Source organism: Monodon monoceros, unplaced genomic scaffold (genome assembly GCF_005190385.1).
Source record: "Monodon monoceros isolate NGI ecotype Baffin Bay Population unplaced genomic scaffold, NGI_Narwhal_1 Super_Scaffold_2, whole genome shotgun sequence".
Taxonomy (NCBI): Eukaryota; Metazoa; Chordata; class Mammalia; order Artiodactyla; family Monodontidae; genus Monodon; species Monodon monoceros.
The window spans coordinates 77,696,047-77,718,207 of record NW_021703776.1 but is presented as its reverse complement, the minus strand read 5'-3'; the positions used below and the strand labels follow the sequence as shown (position 1 = coordinate 77,718,207).

At 37.1% G+C, this 22,161-nt stretch overlaps 1 protein-coding gene across 2 annotated transcripts in view; it reads left to right on the top strand.

The window, feature by feature from the left end:
• Positions 1–22,161, top strand: part of SLC13A1 (solute carrier family 13 member 1) — a 106,230-nt gene that overhangs the window by 44,585 nt on the left and 39,484 nt on the right. The window contains exons 8-12 of one of the 2 annotated variants that reach the window (XM_029233996.1): positions 9,864–9,983; positions 14,185–14,283; positions 14,697–14,798; positions 17,932–18,038; positions 20,097–20,206. In XM_029233996.1, coding sequence (XP_029089829.1) covers positions 9,864–9,983; positions 14,185–14,283; positions 14,697–14,798; positions 17,932–18,038; positions 20,097–20,206 — 538 coding nt within the window. The remainder of the gene's footprint in view (positions 1–9,863; positions 9,984–14,184; positions 14,284–14,696; positions 14,799–17,931; positions 18,039–20,096; positions 20,207–22,161) is intronic. The other variant, XM_029233997.1, reaches the window with a different exon arrangement.

The following is a 22,161-nucleotide window of genomic DNA, read 5'->3' as shown; positions in this document are numbered from 1 at the left end:
CTCTAGGAAACAGATTCAGAAACTCTGTGAACTTTCTGAAATTATTTGCAAGATGTTCCAAGAAATCCAAGATTCAAAAAATGTCACCCTCCGTTGTGGAAAGAATGAGAACTTATGTACAAAAGAGAACACTAACAGAACAGTTTAGGGAATTTATAACACAGACCTCCATGTGTGCTTATTGTTTCTATTAGTACACAACCATCATGTGTACTCCAACGGCCTACTTAGAAAGGAACCTTAGAAAGACATTTGGTTTATAAGTGGGAGACTTCTAAAATTCCTAGTGCAGAGAGGATTTATCCCATTTATCTCCTAGTTCAAGATAGGAAATGTACTTGATCCCTTTCTGAAAGCTAGACTTCTGTCCTTTCCCACGAATCCCCCAAAGAAAGAGATTCCACATTTCAGTCCTCTCTGCAAATCTCTTTTTCTAAAATTTAGACCAATTTTTTATTTTTTATCTTCGTTGGTGTTAGAGAACTGCTGGTTTCCACCATTCCCATGAAATTACTTGGTATTGTCAAAATGACCACATTGAGTTTGCCCTTGGTCTTTGTGTTCTTGCCCAATGTATCGACAAAATTTTCTTTCTTTTATTTAACTGTTCCTTTGACTCTCTGAATGCATTCATCCATTTGCAATGACAGATTGAGAGCATTGTAGCACTTTGGGCAAAATGTTTTAGTAACTATTTTCCCCAATTGTCTAATCTTCTAGTTCTTCTAATCATGGGAATTTGGCCAAAATGTTCTTTAAATTTAGAAAATACTTAAAATGTACTTTAAAATTTAGTGGTTTTTTTTCTTCAAGTTTTCTTTAACATTAAGAGTTATATGAAAACTGGAAAAAAACTCAAAGTATCCCTTCTTGATAGAAAATATTAAAATAGAAGGGGGAAAACAACCTTATGTAACAAAATATAATTGATACTATTAAACAAACTAGCTATTTAATAAATGTTTTCTTAAATATTGACCCTAAAAAATACAACAGCAACCCAAAGCAACAATGGAATGAAATGCCTTCAGTTTCACTGGAAAAAGTTTCAGAAACTTAAAACTGCAGAAAATAAAAAAGATTTATTTTCTATGTTCAGATGTTTGGAGCCAGAGAGAAATCGCCCTTTATTTCCAAATCCACTACAATAATCTCACCTTTTCTCTTGACACTGCTTGCCATCTTTCTGAGCAATACCAACGATCATTTTGTACAAATTCATTTTGGGTCTTGCCAACTTCCAAAGGGTACATAAGCATGAGAGTCAATGATTTCCTGCCTTTGACATTTAGAAAAAGGTGCTATCTTACAAATAAACTATGGGAGGAAGAGACTGGATAACACATTTAAAAGCCTTATCTATCTATCTGTCTATCTATCTATTTACTTATACATAAAATATATTTATATATTATACATGTGATGTCTTTTGTTCTCTTTTTTACACAAAGGAAATAAGAACAATGAATTCTGAGAAACCTAAATTTTATTCTGTGCAGATAAAAAACAGATCTTCACTTATTCACTCAGTCAATCAACAAACATTTGTTGAGGACTGACAATGTGCAAGGCATGGTTTTGAATTCTTTCGGAAAAGGCAAAAAATAAAAATTACCAGAAAGAAGATTCCATCTCATTATCTAGACAAAACATACATATATGGAAACCATGAAAACATTTAAAACATAATAACATTTGTTCTTTGACATATAAGGAACAAGGTAAAGTGACATGTATTGAGCCCTTGCCAGATGAATTACATATATTATAGTGTGCATGAATCCTATATATCCTTGCTGTGGAAGTGGTATACAGTGGTAATTAAAGGTATAGCTCTGAGATTAAAATGTCTGTGTTCAAATACCAGCTCTTGGACAAAGTACTTAATGTCTTTAAGCCTGTTATTTTGCAGAAAATAAATGAAGATAATAATAAGATCTCTCGCTCTCTCAGAGAGTTGTTTTGAGTTTTACATAAAATAAATGGCACTTAGAACAGTGCCTAACACAAAGCATGTGCTCCATTAATGTTGGCTATTATTAGTAGAGTTGAGAAAGTTGGCATTCAGCTTAGCAGTTTGAAGGCCAAACCAAGATCAGTCAGACCCCAAAGTCTGTCTCCCTAAAATATTACCTTCCTAGTAACAGTTGAACATGCATCCTTAAAGAGGACTCTGTGTGCAGCACCCCTTGATCAGTAGAGAAAATCTGTCTGTGTAACCTGGCCCAATCTTAAAAGAGGTAAACACCATGTTTATGGAGAAAATGAATGCAAATAATCCATAAAATCAAAGCACAAAAATCGTGTCATCAGTTTTGCAGGGAGGCAGTGGATAGTCTGTGCATGTCTTTGCACAGTCGAGAATAGCAGTGTGCACATTGGCGTTATAAGAGTCTGGGGACGGGAGACCAGTTAGGAGTTTATTACCAATGTACTGACAAATGATGAGAGGCAGAACTAGATTAGCTGTGAAGTGATGGGGGGATTTAGTCTTAGGGCACTGTACAGTCAGAAGGTAGTGAGTAACTAGGTGTGAGGATGTAAGGGTCAGGAGGGGTTAAGGCAACTCTGGGAAATTTTGACAATATGGTTGTATAGATAGTGATGACATGAACTTCTAGAGAAGTCATGGCAGGTTCATTAGAGAAATAAATAAATTTTATTTTGAGTATATTGAAGTGGCCTGCTCAGAATCTATCCGCAAGGAGATTTTCAGCAGGCATTTGCAAATACATTGTTGAAATTAGTTGTAAATTTGGGACTCTACATATATATCAACATAGATATTAAAATCTTGACTCTAGAAATGGTCATATAGGGAGAAAAAAAGTTAAAAGAATTGAGACCTGGATAGATTCATAGGAAATATTAACAAGAAAGAAGATGAGAAAAGTTAATCAAGGTAGGTGGAGAACCAGGAGCACATGGGATTTTTTTTTTTTTTTTGCAGTCCGCGGGCCTCACTGTTGTGGCCTTTCCCGTTGCGGAGCACAGGCTCCGGACACGCAGGCTCAGCGGCCATGGCTCACAGGCCCAGCCGCTCCGCGGCATGTGGGATCTTCCCGGACCGGGGCACGAACCCGCGTCCCCTGCATCGGCAGGCGGACTCTCAACCACTGCGCCACCAGGGAAGCCCCACGTGGGATTTTGAAAGACAGAGGAGACCATTTTCCAAAGGGAGGATGAGTCAGGAGCATGCAATGTTGTGTAAGGGCCAAGTAGGATGATGGCTGAGAAGAGGCTTTTGGTTCTCATCAGTGTCCTCCAAGAGGGCAGGTGCAGTGGAACAGTGGGGTATGGGGCAGAATTCGGACTGAAGAGAGTTAAGGAGTGAGGACATTGTGGGAGGGCAAGGCAGCTAGTTTAGATGATTGTTTCAAGTTTGACAAAGAAAAGGAAAAAAGAGCAAGCATGGTATAACCAGAGGTAGAGTGTTCCTTTAGAACAAGGGTAGTGTCAGTCTGGTTTTACACTCAGGGGAAGGAGACAGTAAAAACAGAGCTATGTGAAGTTTGGGGAAAAAAGAGCAAGAGAGAGAATATATTAATTGGCTAAGAGTCAGGTGGAAGTGGAATGGAACAGAAACAAGAGTAGAAATGTCAGTCTTGGGAAAGAAAGATGTGTCCTGCTGAGTGATAATGAAAAGGGACAAGTGAAGACAGAGATCTCTCAAATCACGTGTATGCATGCCCTCATTTCACAGATGAGGAAACCGAGGCTCCAAGAGTTTAAATCACGATCACTAGTCAGTGGAGGCACTTGGCCTGAGTCCCATTGCCCTTTTCACTCTGCAGCCTCATTGCCTCTCTGACCATCTGTGAGGGGGCCATGTTGGCAAAAGTCTTGAAAAAGCAAGTTTGCTGACAGTGACAAGTAAAGACTGCATGGGTATTTGCATTCATGCGTTGCATTTTCTTTTTATAAAATATAAACCTGCACACATAACAAGTATTATTTAAAAGAGTTGCAAAGCTGGGAATGTGGCTAGTTTGACTGAACCACTCCCTCATTGTCATAAGCTGATGTATAGCTTAGAAAGTGATTTTCAGAACAATACTGAGAAGACTAAGCCAACTCTAACTCAGCCAGAAGGTAGGAAATTTCTTGTGTTCTTAATCTTTGAATCTAGTACCTGTGACACCTGAATTCTGACTGCCTTGTGATTAATTCACCATTAGTTATGACTAATCCTTGGAATAGGGCATTCTGGAAATATTCTTTGTTTCGTCTTCTCATTAGGGAAATCCTGCTTGCTCAATGCTCTCTACCTGACCCTTCTGCTCCACTGATAGACTCTTCTAGTCATCACCCAATCTCCTCCTTTCCTAACACTATTGTTAATAAATCTCACCCTGTAAGTAACCCATTTCTTTCTACTCTGGTTCTTGAAAGACCTGCCAATTCTGCCAATTTCTTTCTCTCCTTGTGTGGATGCTGTATCATTTGAAACTCTGTTTGGTTACTCCAGAACTTCATTCCCATCTCCTCTTATCATAAACTATACTCACATTTCTATAAATTTGTCTTATCCACAAAAGTTGTCTTATGCACAACTACCACCCCTGATTGCAAACTTCTAAAGGCTTCAGGAATTATTGTCTTCTTCATCTTTTAGCCCACAAGGGGCACAGGTAGGTGATCAATAAACGTTGGTTGCATTGAACTGTACCAAGACATAAATGAAGTGCTGACTGTTCCTGGGAATCATCTAAGTAACTGAATAATCTTTTGATATTAAAATAAAGTTATTAAGGGAAATATTATTAGGGACAATTACTGCTTTCATAACAGAGGAGTTTTGATGCATCAATATCACTTAACAAATGCAACAGCTATTAATAACATAAAAGGCAAATCTATCTGATTAAGAATGGAAGATACCACAAGTAAAATTTTGTAGTTTGCTGATTATCAAAGTATATTATTCAGCTTGTAGGTGTCAGCAGTGAAATATGTGGGTATACAAAACAGCTTGGAAGGAAGCTGAATTATCAATGATTAGCACAGTCACTAATTCTACGTTAAATAATAACTATTATAGCTTCACAAACGTAGAAATGGTAAAAGAAATGTGTTTATAGGCACCCTAAATTCAAAGCCCGCTTCCCTAACCTCCCTTCTTGATTAATCACAGAGGAAGAAGGCTAACCAGTTACCTAGCAACAGCCACTTTCAAAACTTACTATGATTCCCCCCTGTAGAAAAGAGCAATGTGTGTTTCTAAGAAAGAATTTCTCTGGCAAATAATAGAGAAGAAATTTGGATACTGCAGAGTTTGGACTTAGACATTGGTTCAGATTTCAGCCTTGCCATGTATTAGCTTAACTTCTGCAAACATCAGTTTCTCCATCTGTAAAATGGAGGCAAAACTAGAACTTATAACATTATTATGAGGATTAAATGGCATAGTGCATCCGTGGCCCTTAGCAGAGGGCCTGGCAGGTAGGAAATTGTCAATAACCCTAACCATTTTTTGTTGCTGCCGCTTCTACTTTTGCCATTGCTATTAGAAATCTAAGCCTGGCTCATGAGTAACGAGTAATTAATATTTCAAAAGAAACCTCTGGAAGTACATAAATACAAAATTGAAAAGTGACTTTGACTCAGAAATCATCAAAACAGTCATTAATCAAAAGGACTATAATCAGCGTGGATACCAGCTGATCACACTCTTAATGGCCAAAATCTGTTTCAAGGCTGTAAACGTCCACAACCGCACCCATTCTTTTAAGACCAGTACTGTGTATTTCGTCAGTATGATTTGTGATCTTGTACGTGGGCATAAGAACTGCATCGACAACACCATCTTCCTAAATATCAACACTGACGCACATACATGCTTTAGGTCAAAGCATGTCTCTCCTATGGTGCCATCACTCCTATATGGTATTCTAAAATGTCCTTAAAACATCAAGTTTGTACTCTAGCTTATGGATGTTTTGCAATATATATGGAATTTTCTCTTTTCACCTGGGAGCTGGTGTTGAGGACACTAGGCTTTAATGAAGAGAGGTTGTGTTTTCAACATTCGTCCTGGGTGTACATATCCAGCTTGACTGCATTCTGTGACCTTGAGCGATCCACTTAACCTTCTGAGACTCAGTGTTTTCGGTGTAAAATGAAAATATAATGCTTTGCCCACAGGATTTTTGTTAGAATTACATGCGCTTAGCTCATTCCTCTAAGACATAGGGAGCCCCAGGTGCATTTCCTCTTCCGCTCACCTCCATTTACTCCCGAAATTATCACACCCATTTCCATGGTTTATAAATCCACCTGTATGTGAGTAACCACCAATTTTACATCTCTAACCTGCCCTCTCAATTCCAGACTCATTTGTCTAACTGCCTATCCACCATGGCCACTTGGGAAACTAAGGGACATCTCACATTAACATGCCCACAGCAGCTTCCTAATCCATCATTCCTTCTGCCAACCTGTTCTTCCCTCAGACTTCATTTCAATGAATAGCACCTTTTCCCAATTTCGTACATTTTATGCCAAACATTTGTAAAATTTATTGCCTCCTCTTCATCTTCACTGCTACTCATGTAAATTAAGCTAAAATCTACTCAACTCCACTGTTTTTAAAATGTTTTTAAAAGCTGAAAAATAAAAATTTTTAAATAAATAAATAAGAAAAGAAAAACAGCATGAATTTATTACCTCGTAATTTCTGTGGATCAGGCATCTAGGCACAGTTTAGCCAGGTCCTTTGCTGAGATGAAATCAAGGTGTCAGCTGGGCCTGCGATCTCCACAGAAGCTCAGGGTCTTCATTCAGGCTGTTGAGAGAATTCAATTCGCTGTGTTTGAATTACTGAGGTGCCCATTTTATAGCTGACTATTGGCGTAGGGTCACTCTCAGCAACTAGAGGCTACCCCTAGATCCCTGCCGTGTGGCCCCTTCCTTCGGCAACATGGAAGCTCACTTCTTTAGGCCAGCAGGAAAATCTCTTTTTTAAGGGCTCCCTTGAGTAAGTCAGGCCCACCCAAGATAATCTCCCTTTTGATTAACTCAGAGTCCATTTGTGGGAACCTCTGCAAAATCCTTTCACTTTAGCCATAAAAGAACCGAATCCCAGGAATAAAATCTTGCCCTATTTACAAGTTCTGTCCACACAGAAGGAGAAAGGAATATACTAAGCATATATACCAGGGGCAGGATTCTTGGGGTTCATCTTGGAACTCTGCCTACCACACTTGACTTCCACTCTTGTTACGGTCAATCTTGACAATCCACCTAGCTAACATGTTTTATGAAATTCATAAATTTACATAGATTTTAAATTAGATCATGTCACTAGCTTACTATGTTCCAATTACTCCTAATTGCATTAGTATTAACATCCAAATTCCTTCTGATGGCCTACAAGGTTATATATGATCGGACCCCTATTGGCTACTTCTTGGACTTTATTTCATTTGACTGTAAACTTAGCTCACTACCCACAGCCACACTGGTCTTCCAAACTCATTCCTACCCCAGGGCCTTTGTACTTGCTACTTCCTCTGTCTGGAATGCTATTTCCCAGTTATCTACATGACTGGCTCCTTCTTGCCATTTAGATCTCATCTCAACTATCTCTTTTGTTGGTCACACTATGTAAAATTTCTCCCTCCACTTAATAACTTTTTATCATATTATTCTGTTTTATTTTCTGATTCATTATATGCTTACCTGTTTGTTTATTGCCTGTGTTCTTCATTTAATATAAACTGTGAGAGCCTGGACTATGTCCATCTAATTCGCTACTACATCCCCCAAACTAGGAGACTATCCGGCACATGGTAGACACCCAAAACACAGTGTTGGGTGAAAGAAAATGATTCTATTAGAATTAAATGTACTTAACATAGTTTATGATAGAAGAAATCTGTATCTGCTTTAGGCAGATACTTGCAGTCCCTTCACTTACAGGATATGAGGAAGTTGGAAAAGAACTACCACAGTGAAACTAACCCCGAGTATGCCACTCATTCCACTTTCATTCAAAATATTTACACCTGCATGGTGTTTACTTTCTTACTACTGAGTTAAAAAACAAAGACAAAACAACCCCCCGGGTTCAGCTTTTTTAAGCTTTCATTTTTCTAAATGACCTATCCCTCCAGGCAAAAATTTTGAAAAGCTCCTCTTCGGTCAAATCTCACAGGACTCTCTGCAGTGGGTGGGGAGAACAATGCAGCCTGATTTCTAGGTATGAGCTACAGATGGTGAAAAATGAAATTGGGTTTGGGGCATTGTTTTGAACCTAATCCAAGCAGCATTTCTCAATGTCTTCAGGCTGAACAAAATAACATAGGTCACTGACCTGTAATCCAAGTCTAATAGATGGGAGAAAAGCTTAAGCCTTTTCCCACTTATTTTATTTTCCAACTGAAAACAACATTTATTTTTAAGCAGGCAATTCTTAGTAAAACCTCATGGACATGGTAAAGCATTTTTTTCCATTCATCAATTCTCTGTATTCTATAGCAATTTTTACTTATCATTTGTCACTTTCTAATGGCATAAATATATAAGCTAATCCTAGGATCTCTTCAAAGTAGATGGAATCATCCTCAAGTTGCCAATAACTCTAGGACCCAGGGAGATCAGCTCAAAGAAATTGTAGACAACATTAGAAATCTGCAGGTTTGAAAGCTTAATTTTGTTTTTTTAAAAACAGCCTTTGCATTTGTTAGGAACCATTCTAAAATAGAAGGAGTGCTCTAAAATAAGTAAATTTGGCTTATGTTGAGGCATGTAGCATGAACCTTCTCATTTATTTACATGATCTTTTTTAAGTGGCAAAATACACTTAAATTTTAAGTGGTACGATTTAAATAGAAAAAATATATATTGAAAATCTGTCATTTCTATAAAGTTCTCTATATTTTGTGATTTCAAAAATAATTTTTAAAAATGTTAACAGTGTTTTTATTACTTCTGTATTATATTCTGTACTTTTCCAATTTCTGACTCTCTGTTACTGCTTCACGAAGAAAATTTAAAGACAACTGTGTCGCAAATTTTCTTTTTTTTCCCAGACAGTCATAAAGTAGATAACTATATGAAATTTAGACTACATTTTGAAACAATGAATGTGAGGTTACCAAAGAAACTGTGCTTGTACCTGAACTTTTTTTGTTGCTATTGTCTTCTTCTTATTATGTGAGCTAAAAAGCTGAAAATAACTAGGAGAGAGAAAGGGAAAAGTTGATGTTTTCCACAGGACTTTTAATTATTTTTATCTGATTTTTTCTGTTTGACTGAGCCCCAAAGCACTGTCTAATTCTAGGAAGAAAGGGCTAGAATATGTCTGGTAAGATGGTTGCAGTTGCTCTGGGGCAGAAGAAACAAAGAGGGAAACAGCTTTGAGAGACAACGCGGGTGGGGTCTGAGTCCCTTCCGAGTCTGGGATGTCAGCTCCCAAGACGAAATGGTAATGGACACATTCAGTTTTGTTAATTCTCATCTGTTCCCAAGTCTGCTTATTTGTCTTTCCTCACTCATATACTGATGATTTGAGTACGAACAACAAAACGCACACACCCATGCACACCCATTTCTTGTGCATTTCCATGAGTAGCAGGTACCGAGGTAGGTTCCTTCACAAACACTTCCTTATAGATTGAATAAAGGGAGCAAAAGTTATAACATGCCCACTCTTGTTTTTGTGGGAAGCAGCAATAATTATGCAGTTACAGACTCAAGAGGTGTGGAGTAAAACTAACTTCTGTATTTAATGGTGAATACCTCCCACATCTTCCTACTTGGCTGGTGGCACAGGAAAGACGGGAAGTGCTGCTTCCCACTGACCATCAGAAAGGATTCCTCTTGTACTCCTTCTGTGAACACGTTTCCATATTTTCACACAGGCGCTACCCTGATTGTCACTGCATCAACTTTGGATCATGGTTTCTGATGTCCTTCCCGGCTGCTATTATTATTCTCCTCTTGTCATGGATTTGGCTTCAGTGGCTTTTCTTAGGATTCAAGTGAGTACATATTCCATGTTAATCAGATAAATAAAGGTGTCTGGGTTCCATGTTCTCAGCCCCTCATTCAGGGCTTTTACACCTATTTCACGAGTGCTGCATTTCTGCATTTCTCTTATCCACAAAACTGACACGTATGAACACATACATACATTAAGGACCCTCTAGAATATCACCTAACCAGTGTTGACTGTGGAAGAGAGTTTGTAGACAGAAATTCCATCTTGGTCTCCTTTGATCCCAACCCATTAAGACATTAATAGACCAGAAGGGCATATGAAGCTCATTATGGTGAGGACCCAGTCCAACCTGTTAAAGTGTTACTTTAAGAAGTTTTGTCCCTCCTCTTGGTTTAATGTGGGGATTTCCTCAGGTTATTGAGTTACTTTAAACTGTAATATGCAGGGCTTCCTGCTTCATCCTAGTACCAACATTGATTTGCCCTTGAAAAACGAAAGAATATTGGATTGGGAATTGGGAGACCAGGGACAAAGTTGTGGCTGCTCACGAGCCAGATGAGTAATCTTTGCAAGTCCTGATCCATTCTCAGTATCTTCAACTAAATACCATAGAATTTAACTGGAAGATCAGCAAGATCACTTTCAATGCTGTAATTCTAACACGGATGGGCCCCAGTTGAATACAGAGAAGTCAAGGTAGGAAACACGGATCAATCAAGAGCTGGAAAATGTCAAATATATGCATTCAAGGAGAATTTGCAAGTGTTTCTTTGGCTGGGACTGAAGTTGGTGGTTCATAAGTACCAATGAGTTACATGACTTAAATGACAGCCAACACTTAAAATTATACAGGGCTCCACAGCAAAATCTAAAATGCTGCCTCATAGATTCACCATATATAACAATACTCCAAAAGAAAGGGGAAAGGGCTGTATATCAAACCTTGAGTATTCTTTTTCCTAAAAAAAAACCCAAAAAATTCAACTTCATTTTCATAGGGTTTTATTTAAATAATTTCAAGGACCTATGAATGAAAAAACGTGTTATCCACCAAGCAGGGGAGACTGAAGTCAGCTTTTTGTACTTCCTTTGAACAGCAAAATACTGCAATCAGGTCGTATTCCCCCCCATGCCTGTGCCCAAATTTTCCAAGCTTAGTCATGTAAGGACTGATATTCTTCTCTCTCCATTCCTCTTCCCGGTTTTTCTCCAAAACTGCCACAATTTTGTTAGTAGTGGGGAGATGGTACTGATGATTTTTTGAAAAATCTATTTGTCCAGATTGTGGGAGCTGTGTGAGGTTGTCCTCCTGCTGAAGCAAATGAGTGGAATGTCACCGCCTTCAGCAGGTGGGCATTAGTGGGGAGAGGCTAGCTGCATACTAAATGCCCTTTCCTGGAAATCCAAGCCTTTGGGGGTCGATTCAATCATACAGGTAGCAAAGCAGAATGCAGGGGACAGGAATCCCAAACCAACAGAGAAAGCATCCGGTCTCAGACCCACAGCTGTTTTGTTCTTTTTTTGCTGCATATAATGACTTTATAAAATAAGTATGCAACCCTTGTCATTATTCTGAAGTCGCCCACCGCTTAAAAAGGAGAAATCAAGAAGATAAAGGGCAGATGTACTGAAATGTGTTTCTCTATGAGGAAAAACATCCTGTGAAGTGCATATATTAGGCCAAGTCCATAAATCATGATCAGTAGCATGTTGAAACTGTCCCCTTGTGGTCCACCGTTGGTTAGACATGGCACAGTTTCATGCTCCAGCTAATTCTTCAGTGTCCTTTTCAGTCTGCCAGGCTGTTCACCTCCAGAGGTTTTAGATTGAGAAACAGAAATTATTAGCCCCTCCCCTGGCAGGCCACCATACATTCTGATTAGCGTGTTGGCTGTTAACACAGTTAACTCACCCATCATAAATGACCCCAACCCACTCGGGAAGTGAAGCTCATCTATCAGTGCCACGGAAGTTATTTAAAAGGAGAGGTTGATGCATTGTCATACACTTCATCAGCTCCTTTGTGAAGGCATTAACCTTCATTTGTAGCAAAGCCAGTATGGCTTTTGACTTAACTATTGATTATCCCCAACCAAAGTGACAAAATACATATGCAGTCTACTGGGTAGAAAACAGTTTCTAAGGAGACTCATCTTTTTCTTTAACTCTACTTTTTAATTCTACAGATGGTTCTCAAGGCAATCCATGGATCAGTTTCTTTTTTAATGGTAGGATTTATATTGTGACAAAGGCTATAAAAATTAAGTATTACCTCATTGATCTTAAACACAACAACCAATCATGTTCCCTGGGGGTTGTGTGTGCATGAGGGTCATTATGTATATGTAGGATGGATGACTTACGAATTGAGGAAACTCTGATCCTTCACAGGGAGTAACAGTCCAAACAAATCTGAGTAGCAGAGTTACAGAAAAATAAATAAATGAAATGTGTATTTGTGTGATAGCTGCCCTCCCCAAAATATCAATGTTTACCCCAGCAATTTTACAGAAGAAAATGTCCCTGATTTCTTTTTTTAAAAAACTGCTTTATTGAGGTATGACTGACATACAAAGAGCTGTAGATATTAAATGTACACAAAACTTACTGTGTTTGGAGATAAACATACACCTATGAAACCATCATTAATATCAATGACATAAACTCATCCATCACTTCCAAAAGTTTCCTCCCACCTCCTTTGCTTTTTGGGTTTTTTTTCATTTTTCCTTTTGTAGTAAACGCCCTTCATATAAGATCTACCCTCTTAGCAAATTTTTAAGTATATAATACAGTATTGTTCTTCATAGGCTTTATTTTGTACAGAGATCTCCAGAACTTATTTTGCATAACTGAAACTTTGGCCAACACCTCCCCATTTTCCCCTTACCCTAGCCCCTGGCAATCACCATTTTACTCTCTACTTCTATGTGTTTAACTGTTTTAGATTCCACATATAAGTGAGATCATGCAGTATTTGTTTTTCTGTGTCTGACTTATTTCATTCAGCATCATGTCTTCCAGGTCCATCCATATTGTAGCATGTATCAGTGCTTTATTCCTTTTTATAAGTAAATAATATTCCATTGTATGTATATACCACCACTTTTTCTTTATCCGTTTGTCCATCCATGGACATCTGAGTTGTTTCCATATTTTGGCTGTTGTGAATAATGCTGCAATGGAAATATTTGAATGCAGATATCTCTTCAAGATCTAGATGTCAATGTCTTTAGATATATACCCAGAAGTCCCTTCTATACCAACATATAATCTAACTGAGCTTCTCATAGACATTCCAAGAGATAATCCATAAGAATCTGGCCATTTTCCCATTTGTTTCTTCCTCTGGAGGGATTTTTTTTTTTTTAAATCAAGGTTTAGAGCAGCACTTCACAAAAAAATGTTCAAGGTTTTGAAGACCCTGGACTTCAGGATAGGTAAATTAGTCACAGGAGAAAGGGGTCACTAAAACAAGCAGCTAAAAGAAATAGAGACTGACAGTGACTATTAGAAGTAAATTGGAAAATTATCTGGTTGATGCTATTAGGATATAAGGAGTAAACAAACTCAAAAAAAAAAAACAACTAATAGAATCGGTTTTAGTTCTGAGAACAGACCTAGTTTGAACTCTGTTCATCTTCAGTGTATGTGACTTCTACGCCCTAGTGTATAACTGGAGTTTAGCATATTTTGTGAAAATTGATGGATCTAGCAACCAACTGTCTCATAAATTTGACAGAGGTACTGAGTGAATGAATCAAGTATTTACCATGTATGTCAGTGTTTAGAGATAACTGGGCCAAAAAAAATCCATGATACTGCCCCTGCCCTCAATAATTTGTTTCCTCACTAGTGAGATAAAACTTATACATGTGCGAAAATTAACAATAAAGATACTTAAGAAATATATTAAAATATATAACAATCAGGTATATAATGAAGTATTAAATTAGAGATGAGTGGTACATGGCAAATTTCCAGTGGTGCAAAAGGACTTGGAAGAGATCAGTGGATGATGTCATGGGAGATATGGAATGAAAATTAAGCACTGAAAATTAAGCAAACCAGGGAAAAACAGAAAAAGGGGGAGAAGAAATTCAAAGAAGGAGACAGGGGTATAGGCAAAAAGCACAGCTTTTTATTATTAGCAGGGAGATTTGTATTTTCTGACGCTTTGACACAAGTATCTTCTATAAAGGGAGAATTCTTTGCTTAACAGGCTTAATTATTCTTTTCAGCTTTAAGGAGATGGCACAGTGTGGCAAAACCGCAACAGCCAAACAAAAAGCTTGTGCTGAGGTTATTAAACAAGAATACCAAAAACTTGGACCAATAAAGTAAGTTACATACACACACACACACACACACACACACAAAAGCAAGCAAGCAAACAGAGAGATGCTGCTTACACTGCAAGTATCTGTTTAAAGGCAAATATGTGCACAATTGTCTTAGTGTATTTATTACACTTGATAAGGGCCCTGAATGTTCTAACCTTTGTGAATATAACTCAACATGATAAAATACATACCTTGTCTAACTAAACCTTACCAGGTGGAAGGACAAGAAGCTGAAAGGCCCACAGAGGACTAAAGCCCCTTTCAAACTGCAGATGCTCTTAAATACTTGATACGTCAAGTTTTGACAGTGCTTAGTGTTCTGCTAAGACTACTTCTGACAATAGTTCAGGGAGTTTCTACAAATGTCCTGACTGAGAAAAATAAATGAAAGGATTGGAATTTTCCCACAGGTATCAAGAAATTGTGATCTCAGTCCTCTTCATTGTAATGGCCCTGCTATGGTTCACCCGAGATCCTGGGTTTGTGTCTGGTTGGTCCGTGCTTTTTTCAGAGTAAGCATTACATGTTATGTTTGTCAACACTTCCTGTTTTATACTCAGCTTTTCTCCTAAGTGGTTCCTATAACTCTGAAAAACTGTATAAGATTTTTTTCTTCTTTTCCATCGAAAAGATTTAATTCTTATCTTTTCAGGAAAAAAAGAAAGATAAGGAATGAAATCTAGGGTAAGGCAGCAAACAAGGTAACCAAACTACCCTGTAACTAAAGATAAGTCTCCTTCAGACAAGGCTATTTTCATCTTTACAAAATTAGAAATATGATTGCAGGAAAGCCATGTTTTAAAATGGTCAGGAGTATAGACCTTGGAGCCACACTGCTTGGGTTCCATTCCTGGCTCTTCCACTTACTTTGGGCAAGTCACTTACCTCTCAGTTTCTCCATCTGTAAAATGGCGCTAATTAGAATAGTGCTGCGCTTCTCCCCACAGGAAGTGCAGTATAAATGTTTATTATGTGAACTCAATGCCACTCAATGCTTCTTAGTAACCTGATATGAATTCATATTCTGTGATTTTTGCTGGCTTATTTTTTTTTATTTCTATGGAGGGTTATTTATTTGGTTCATATTTTGTCTTTTCCTCTATTGATGTCCATTTTTGTATTAGTCGCTATAAATCCATCCTGCCCCTATTTTATAAATAAGGAAATCCTGAGTAAGCAATAAGACTGAGTTTACAAACTAATGTTAGAAGCTGGGTCAGAGTTAATTTTATCTCTCAGTGTCTAATATCCCAGCAGACATTGCTGAGTCATGTGAAGTGAGGGGAAAGATTGTAGCATAATTTTCTAAATTAAGGACCATCCTACATGTCAATATAAATACTTTGGTTTTGAGATTCGCATTCCCAAATCTGTCTTTCACTTAAGTCCTCTGGATCCTAAATTCAGCAGATCTCTGATTTGAACTTCCTGTCTCACATCCCCCAGCAAAAATCCATGTAGTGGGGGTAGAAACCAAAAACATTTGAGTCAGATCTATTCTGCCCACATGGAATGAAGAAATTCTTGCATCGGAGCCTTCTGCTTATGCAGGCATTGCCAACATTTTTTTAAAGCTGCCAAGTCGGCGTCCCAATTCCTAGTGAGCACACAAGTGCAGCAATGCAGTGTGGTACATGTTTCAAAGGATCAGCTGCAGCTTTATAAACTTTTTATTTCCATTAGGACAAAAACGTTTCATCTCAAGAAGTCAAAACAAAAGGCAGTATCCAATCATTCAAAGCAAGCTATTCAAAGCAAACTATTATTTAATAGTTTGATTCGAACTTCATAGTTTTGGAATAGGACCTAGACCAACAGAAAAAATAATTCTGCCTCCTTTTAAAAATCCCACTCCTATCATTCTAGAGAGGGAGAGTCTTCTCTAAACACCAGTATGTAAAAACCAAATGAAATCAGGCAATGGGTAATAAAAACCAGGCAGAAATCCCAAGAGGAAATTCAATATAATCAGCTTCTAATTTCTACTCCTTATGGGAGGAAAATGTAATTCAGGAGATGCTTTTTTTTGTAGCAGGAAAACAAGGCGTACTTGCTTTGGGGAGGTGCTCATGATATCTAGAATTCTGAGAGAAAACAATAAAAAGAAACAAAGCTTTGAAAGAGGAAGGGATTTGAAGATATACATCTAATTGGCAATTAGATATATAAATTGCCAAGGCAAATAAAATTTGCATAAGCTTAATATTTTGTAATACTGAGACAACCTTAGTTCATAATAAACCAAAATAAAATAAACTAATAATAAATAAAATGATAGTAGTTTTAAAAGTCTTTTAAAAAGCAGTTATTTCTGTATTTATGGCTTGATTTTATTTAAAGTATATATTCTGTAGAATACATTTGTAATGTAGAGGTTTTAGGTGTTTAGAGTTTCCAAAGCTAGAATGATAAATCTAGATTTATAGCTACCACCTCATGTTTTCATTCCATCTGTTTGAACCTGGAAGGAATTCAATATGTCTTTTCATATAAAGCAAAATCAGATTACATGATGCCTGACCTAATTTGGCAAAAATTCAACCAAAATTATAACTGAAGTAAGAGAAATAAGGAACAGTAAAATAATAAATACGGGTTAAGTTTGTTGAATAAATTACACCAAGGCAGCTTTTTACTCCACAATGAAATAAAGAAAATCTGTATTTGGGGAAAACAGACTGCTTTATAAAATTGTCAGATTGAATAAAATAATGCATTTCCTTGATTATGTAAATTGTTCAAATAAATTACAGGAATAAAGAGCCTCTATACTATGTATGCATTGCTGAGTTACAAGGTAGCAAAATAATTTTTAGGGTGTACATACTTCTTTTCAGACTATGAAGATTCACTAGTTAATACGCTAACTTCTAAACTGACTTCTAATTATTTATGCCTGTTTCATTCATATCTGGTCTCCAGGTACTTCTTAACTGTTGGGGCTTCTGGGAACCTGTTCTACTTGCTGGAATGGCCTGGTGATTCTAAGACCCCATCTGTTTCTGAATAACTCTTAATTTGTTCAGTGATCATTTATGAGTACCTCAAAGCCATTCTAATAATTAATATCCTTGATTGAGTTTCACAGGGTGCAAAGCATTAAATGGGTGATTTCATTTGTATGATATGGCCAGGGCCTATAAACACAGAAGCAGACGTTATATCTTAGAAGAACAGATCATTTCCTTTTCACAATTTACAGAAGAGTTTTAAAGGACATTCAAAACATGCATGCCGTGCCACAATTCAATAGTAGCCTTTTATAAATCAGTTATACAGGATTTGGCCTATTGTTTTAACCTCAATGCTTTGCCAATAAAATTAAAGAAATAATTCAAAGAAGTTATTTACCAGATCTGTCAGCTTTACCTAAAAGTGAACTCTTGGCCTAGTATATCAACATATGTATACATGGTTTTGAAAATAAGGAGATATATATGAAAACAATGGGGATATGATCTGAGATTTTTCAGTCCCACTAAGTTACATATTTAGTTGGGAATTATAGATTTTAGAGCAGATTAGCCAGAATAAATTACCAATACCACCACTTCTACTTGTATGCTATCAGCATAGTCAGTTGGTGCTTAGTTCATACAAATTCTTGATGGCATTTTTTAATGCACACACATGTCTTTTTTTCAGGTACCCTGGTTTTGCTACAGATTCAACTGTTGCCTTACTTGTAGGACTCCTGTTCTTTCTTATCCCAGCTAAGAGATTGACCAAAACTATACCTACAGGAGAAACTGGTTGAGTATTATTTATAATTCTGAATGAATTTGACAGAAGAGCAAAAATACAAAATTCCCTTGGTTTCAGTTAACACATAGAACAGAAGGAATGGACATGGACACAGCCCCTGGCTTACATCTCCTGTTTATACACTGCAACCCCTATTCAGACAGCACACATCCTCTCCTATACGAAGGATTATCTTACTTTGCAGAAGCTAGACGTAGATTTCCTTATGCACCATGGTTATGTAGGATTCTGCTGTGGGTGATACTATTTGGTCTGCCATGTACCCACTTCCCTGGTCATAATCGGAATTAATCTTACTATTGGCAAACGTAGGAAAAGGAACTTGGAAGTCATACTTCAAGATGAGCCCTTGGTAATAAATACTGAGGATCTAAAAAGGTGAGGAGTTTCAACGGGAAGAGTATTTACAGCCTCATAAGTAGCCTTGGAGAAAATGCAAATCAACCCCACACTTAGCCATAACCTAGTGTCACAGTTGAAAGAAACCACATTCAGTGGGAGCGTTCATTGCCTTTATAACACACAGACAAGAAAGTATGTGTGTTTATGTGCGTATACCCATCCTGTTCCCAACACACACACACTTCTTAAACATAGGATCCATCCATGCCTGTGCTTTATACTAGCACAGAGTATTTTGGGTAGTCAGATTCATATGTTGTCAATATGGGAAAATGGTTTAAAATTGTTTGGAAATGGGCTAGCAGAGTTGTTGGTTTTTCATTCATCCTTTATTTATTTATTTATTTTATATTTTATTTATCTGCTGGGACGGAACTGGGAGTCATGCAGTTGGGTTGGCCCACCTGCCTCCTTGAGTCAGAATAGATAAATGACTAATGGGTCACATTTCCAGGACATGATATATGTAAACAGTATAGTGTAGAAATACATGCCTTTTGTTCTTCACTTGAGACTAGAATATCTCAAATGTGTTATAAGGAGGTGTTGTAATATAGAGCAATGAGACCCTGAGGACTCTGACCATTGCAGTCAAAGCCCTAAGGCCTTGCAGTGGCAAGTGCTATGCTTGGCTTAACTCCTCTGGCTCCCACATCTGAGTCCCCTTCTCAGAAAGAGCCTTGCCCTACCCACCATCCTCTCCCTTCTCATTCTGCAGCTCCTCTTCTCCCTGATAAACTCATTCACACTAGGTTTTAAAATGCCAAATAAGACATAAAATATTCAGTTTTAGATGAGCGGTACATTCAGAGATGATTGCATTTTGACAGGATATATGGCTTTAATTCGAGCAGGAAATAGCAAAATTTCCATCAACAGTGAGGGTAGGTTTGGTTTAGGTTTGGGGTAAGGAGACAGGAAGGGGACTTATTAGTAACCTTAAAACCTCACCATGTAGAAGCTTGCCTGTTACACGCAAATGTTAAATGGGCATAATGTGTTCATGGATTATGTTATTTCTAAGCAAATCAATGGAGCTATCAGGACCCAAATATCAAGAGAAATCCTTATGATTATTGCTTTATGAGCATTTTAAGGGTCTCATGAATAATACATAAATTTTAAAATCTGAACTTCAAATTATTTTAAACAGAAATTCTGGTGAATCTATCATGACCCTCCTCATGATTTGAAAAAACAATAAAATATTCAAATAGATATAAGTGAATAATAATTATAATGTTCTACTGATGCTGTTGAACCAATGGCGTATTACAGACATTTCACATAGCAAAGGACAGTATAGCCCAATGCACTTGTGACTCATAGTAGGCAAAGATGTTAGTGGAATGAATGAATAAATGAATGAATGAATAGTATTATATATGACAGTGTTATTTATCTAAATTTATTCTATAATAAAACAGAAAGGATTTTTACAAGTTATGGATTTTTTTCTTTTTTTATAATATAATGTTCTACCTAGGCCAGGTGGAAATTACTCAAAGTCCAGATCAAGTTTCCTATCTAAGAACAATACAAGAATATTAAAAACTTCTTGTGAGATGGCTATTTAGGATAATAAGCAATGTCATATTGTCATATTTTAAGCAATGTGTAACTGTAGGACTTTTGTTTTTCAGTTGCTTTTGATTACTCTCCACTGATTACTTGGAAAGAATTCCAGTCATTCATGCCCTGGGATATAGCCATTCTTGTTGGTGGAGGGTTTGCCTTGGCAGATGGCTGTGAGGTAATACTCTGTGTCTAAGATAGTTAGCAATTAACTAGACTGTTCGAAGAAGAACGCAAAGACAGTCAAGCTTTTGGAATGCTCGACTTCATCCTTTCATTTTAATGATGCAGATTTCAGTAGCCATGCAGTAACTGTACCACACAGATGAGGTAAGTTCAGAGTTCAAGAATCTTTATAAGCATAAAACATCATTGTTTATGATGTCCCAGCATATCAAAAGAAAAAAAGAAAATTAGAATTCTTAATCCATGAAATAATATTAGAAGACCAGCTTAATAAGAAAAATATGTTATATAAAAATCATATGTACATATTTTTTTTTGTTTATACCTTCACCTTATTTGATGATGAATTTAAGTAGCTCTCAGATGTCTCTGCAGTATATCATGGTCCTAATGTTGCCAAAGAAGAATGAGAAACAATAGTACTTTATTACATTATTTATTACATATCATATTAAATACATTAAAGGTACTTAATACATGCTTATCGAATGAAGTCCAGAAAGAATTTCATATAGCCATGTTTAATATTGTATTATGTCTAATTGTAGGAAGAAACAAAACTGTCATGAGAAATAAAGTTGGCTACTTCTTTGGCCTGTCATCTATGCAGTTGATATAAAGTAGAAGTCTGGGAAAGCCTTTGTCCCTTGAAATTGCCCTGGTCATTATAGGGTTGCTAGAAGAAAAGTATCTTCTCCAGAAATTCCATGAAAATCCTCTCCTCTTTAACTAATTATTCGGGACTTAGTAGCCTTCTGTGAAACACTCAAAACTCATGGACATTCCATTTCCTTATTCAGTCATCAAAGTAAAAATGATGGTGAGAGAGATATCATGTCAAGCCCTTCAGTTTCTGAAAAGTTATATTTTTATACTTTTCAAGACAAATAACTATCTGTTCTGTTCTATTCTTGACAGTTTAAGGGAAGACTGGTTTTTACTTCTGACTTTATTGTCAATTCTTCTGTATGATATTTGGATACTGAGTTTTCAGCAATTTAGTAATAGGTGAAAGTCTTAGAAATTGTCTCAGTTCTGAGTGCCCCTTACAATGTCATTTTAGGTCTAGATTTGGCTTGCCTCATAGACTGTTCAAATATAAATGATAGAAATAGAAGACAAATACACTTTTCTACTAGCTCAGTAGTAATGAGATCAGGTTTCTCAGAATAAGTAACTTCTATTCCTATGTCTGCTAATTTGAATTGTGAGGAAATCAGAATCAGCAATTCTAGCATTGACGTGAATTTGTTCATCTCTCCTTCCTAGACTATCTGTCACTCAAAGTGGTTTTAAAAGCATTGGCCAGACCCTAGAATAGCAAAATTGAAGGAAATGAAAAGGTGTGGACTTAGTCTGATGCACTAGGCTCTCTCACTGGAAGAATGAGGGAAACCATGGAGGGACTCTGCTGTGAAAATCCTAGTACAAAGAATCAGGTTTCTGTGGGATACCCCAAATCACCCTTAGCTGTGGATAACTGTTCCATTAGAAACTGGTTTTACAAAGATTTGGAGACAGTTACTTTTTAAAACTTTTGTTCCAAACTGTAATTAGTTTGGCAAATGCCTACAACTAGATAACCTTTCTAGTCGGGAACTGTGAGATTGCAGCTCCTAAAGCTTTCACCTCATTGCTATTTCCTCTCTCTTAAATGCCCCTTGATTTTGGTTCAACATGATTGAACTCTCACAAACTGACAGTCACCTTCAAAATCTTATCAGTGAACAACTCCTCCTCTCCCATTTTCACACATTCCTCAAAATTTTTCTATTAAGTTAAACATGGAGGACTTAACACTTTGACTCAGGTCTCCACTAAAATGGAAATAGCACAACAAAAAAGTATCAATCTCTAAAGACAAAGAATAAATGGCAGGAACAATAACATACAAGAGATACTGATAAAATTTAGAAGATGGAAGAAGATATATGAGGGGTCAATGAC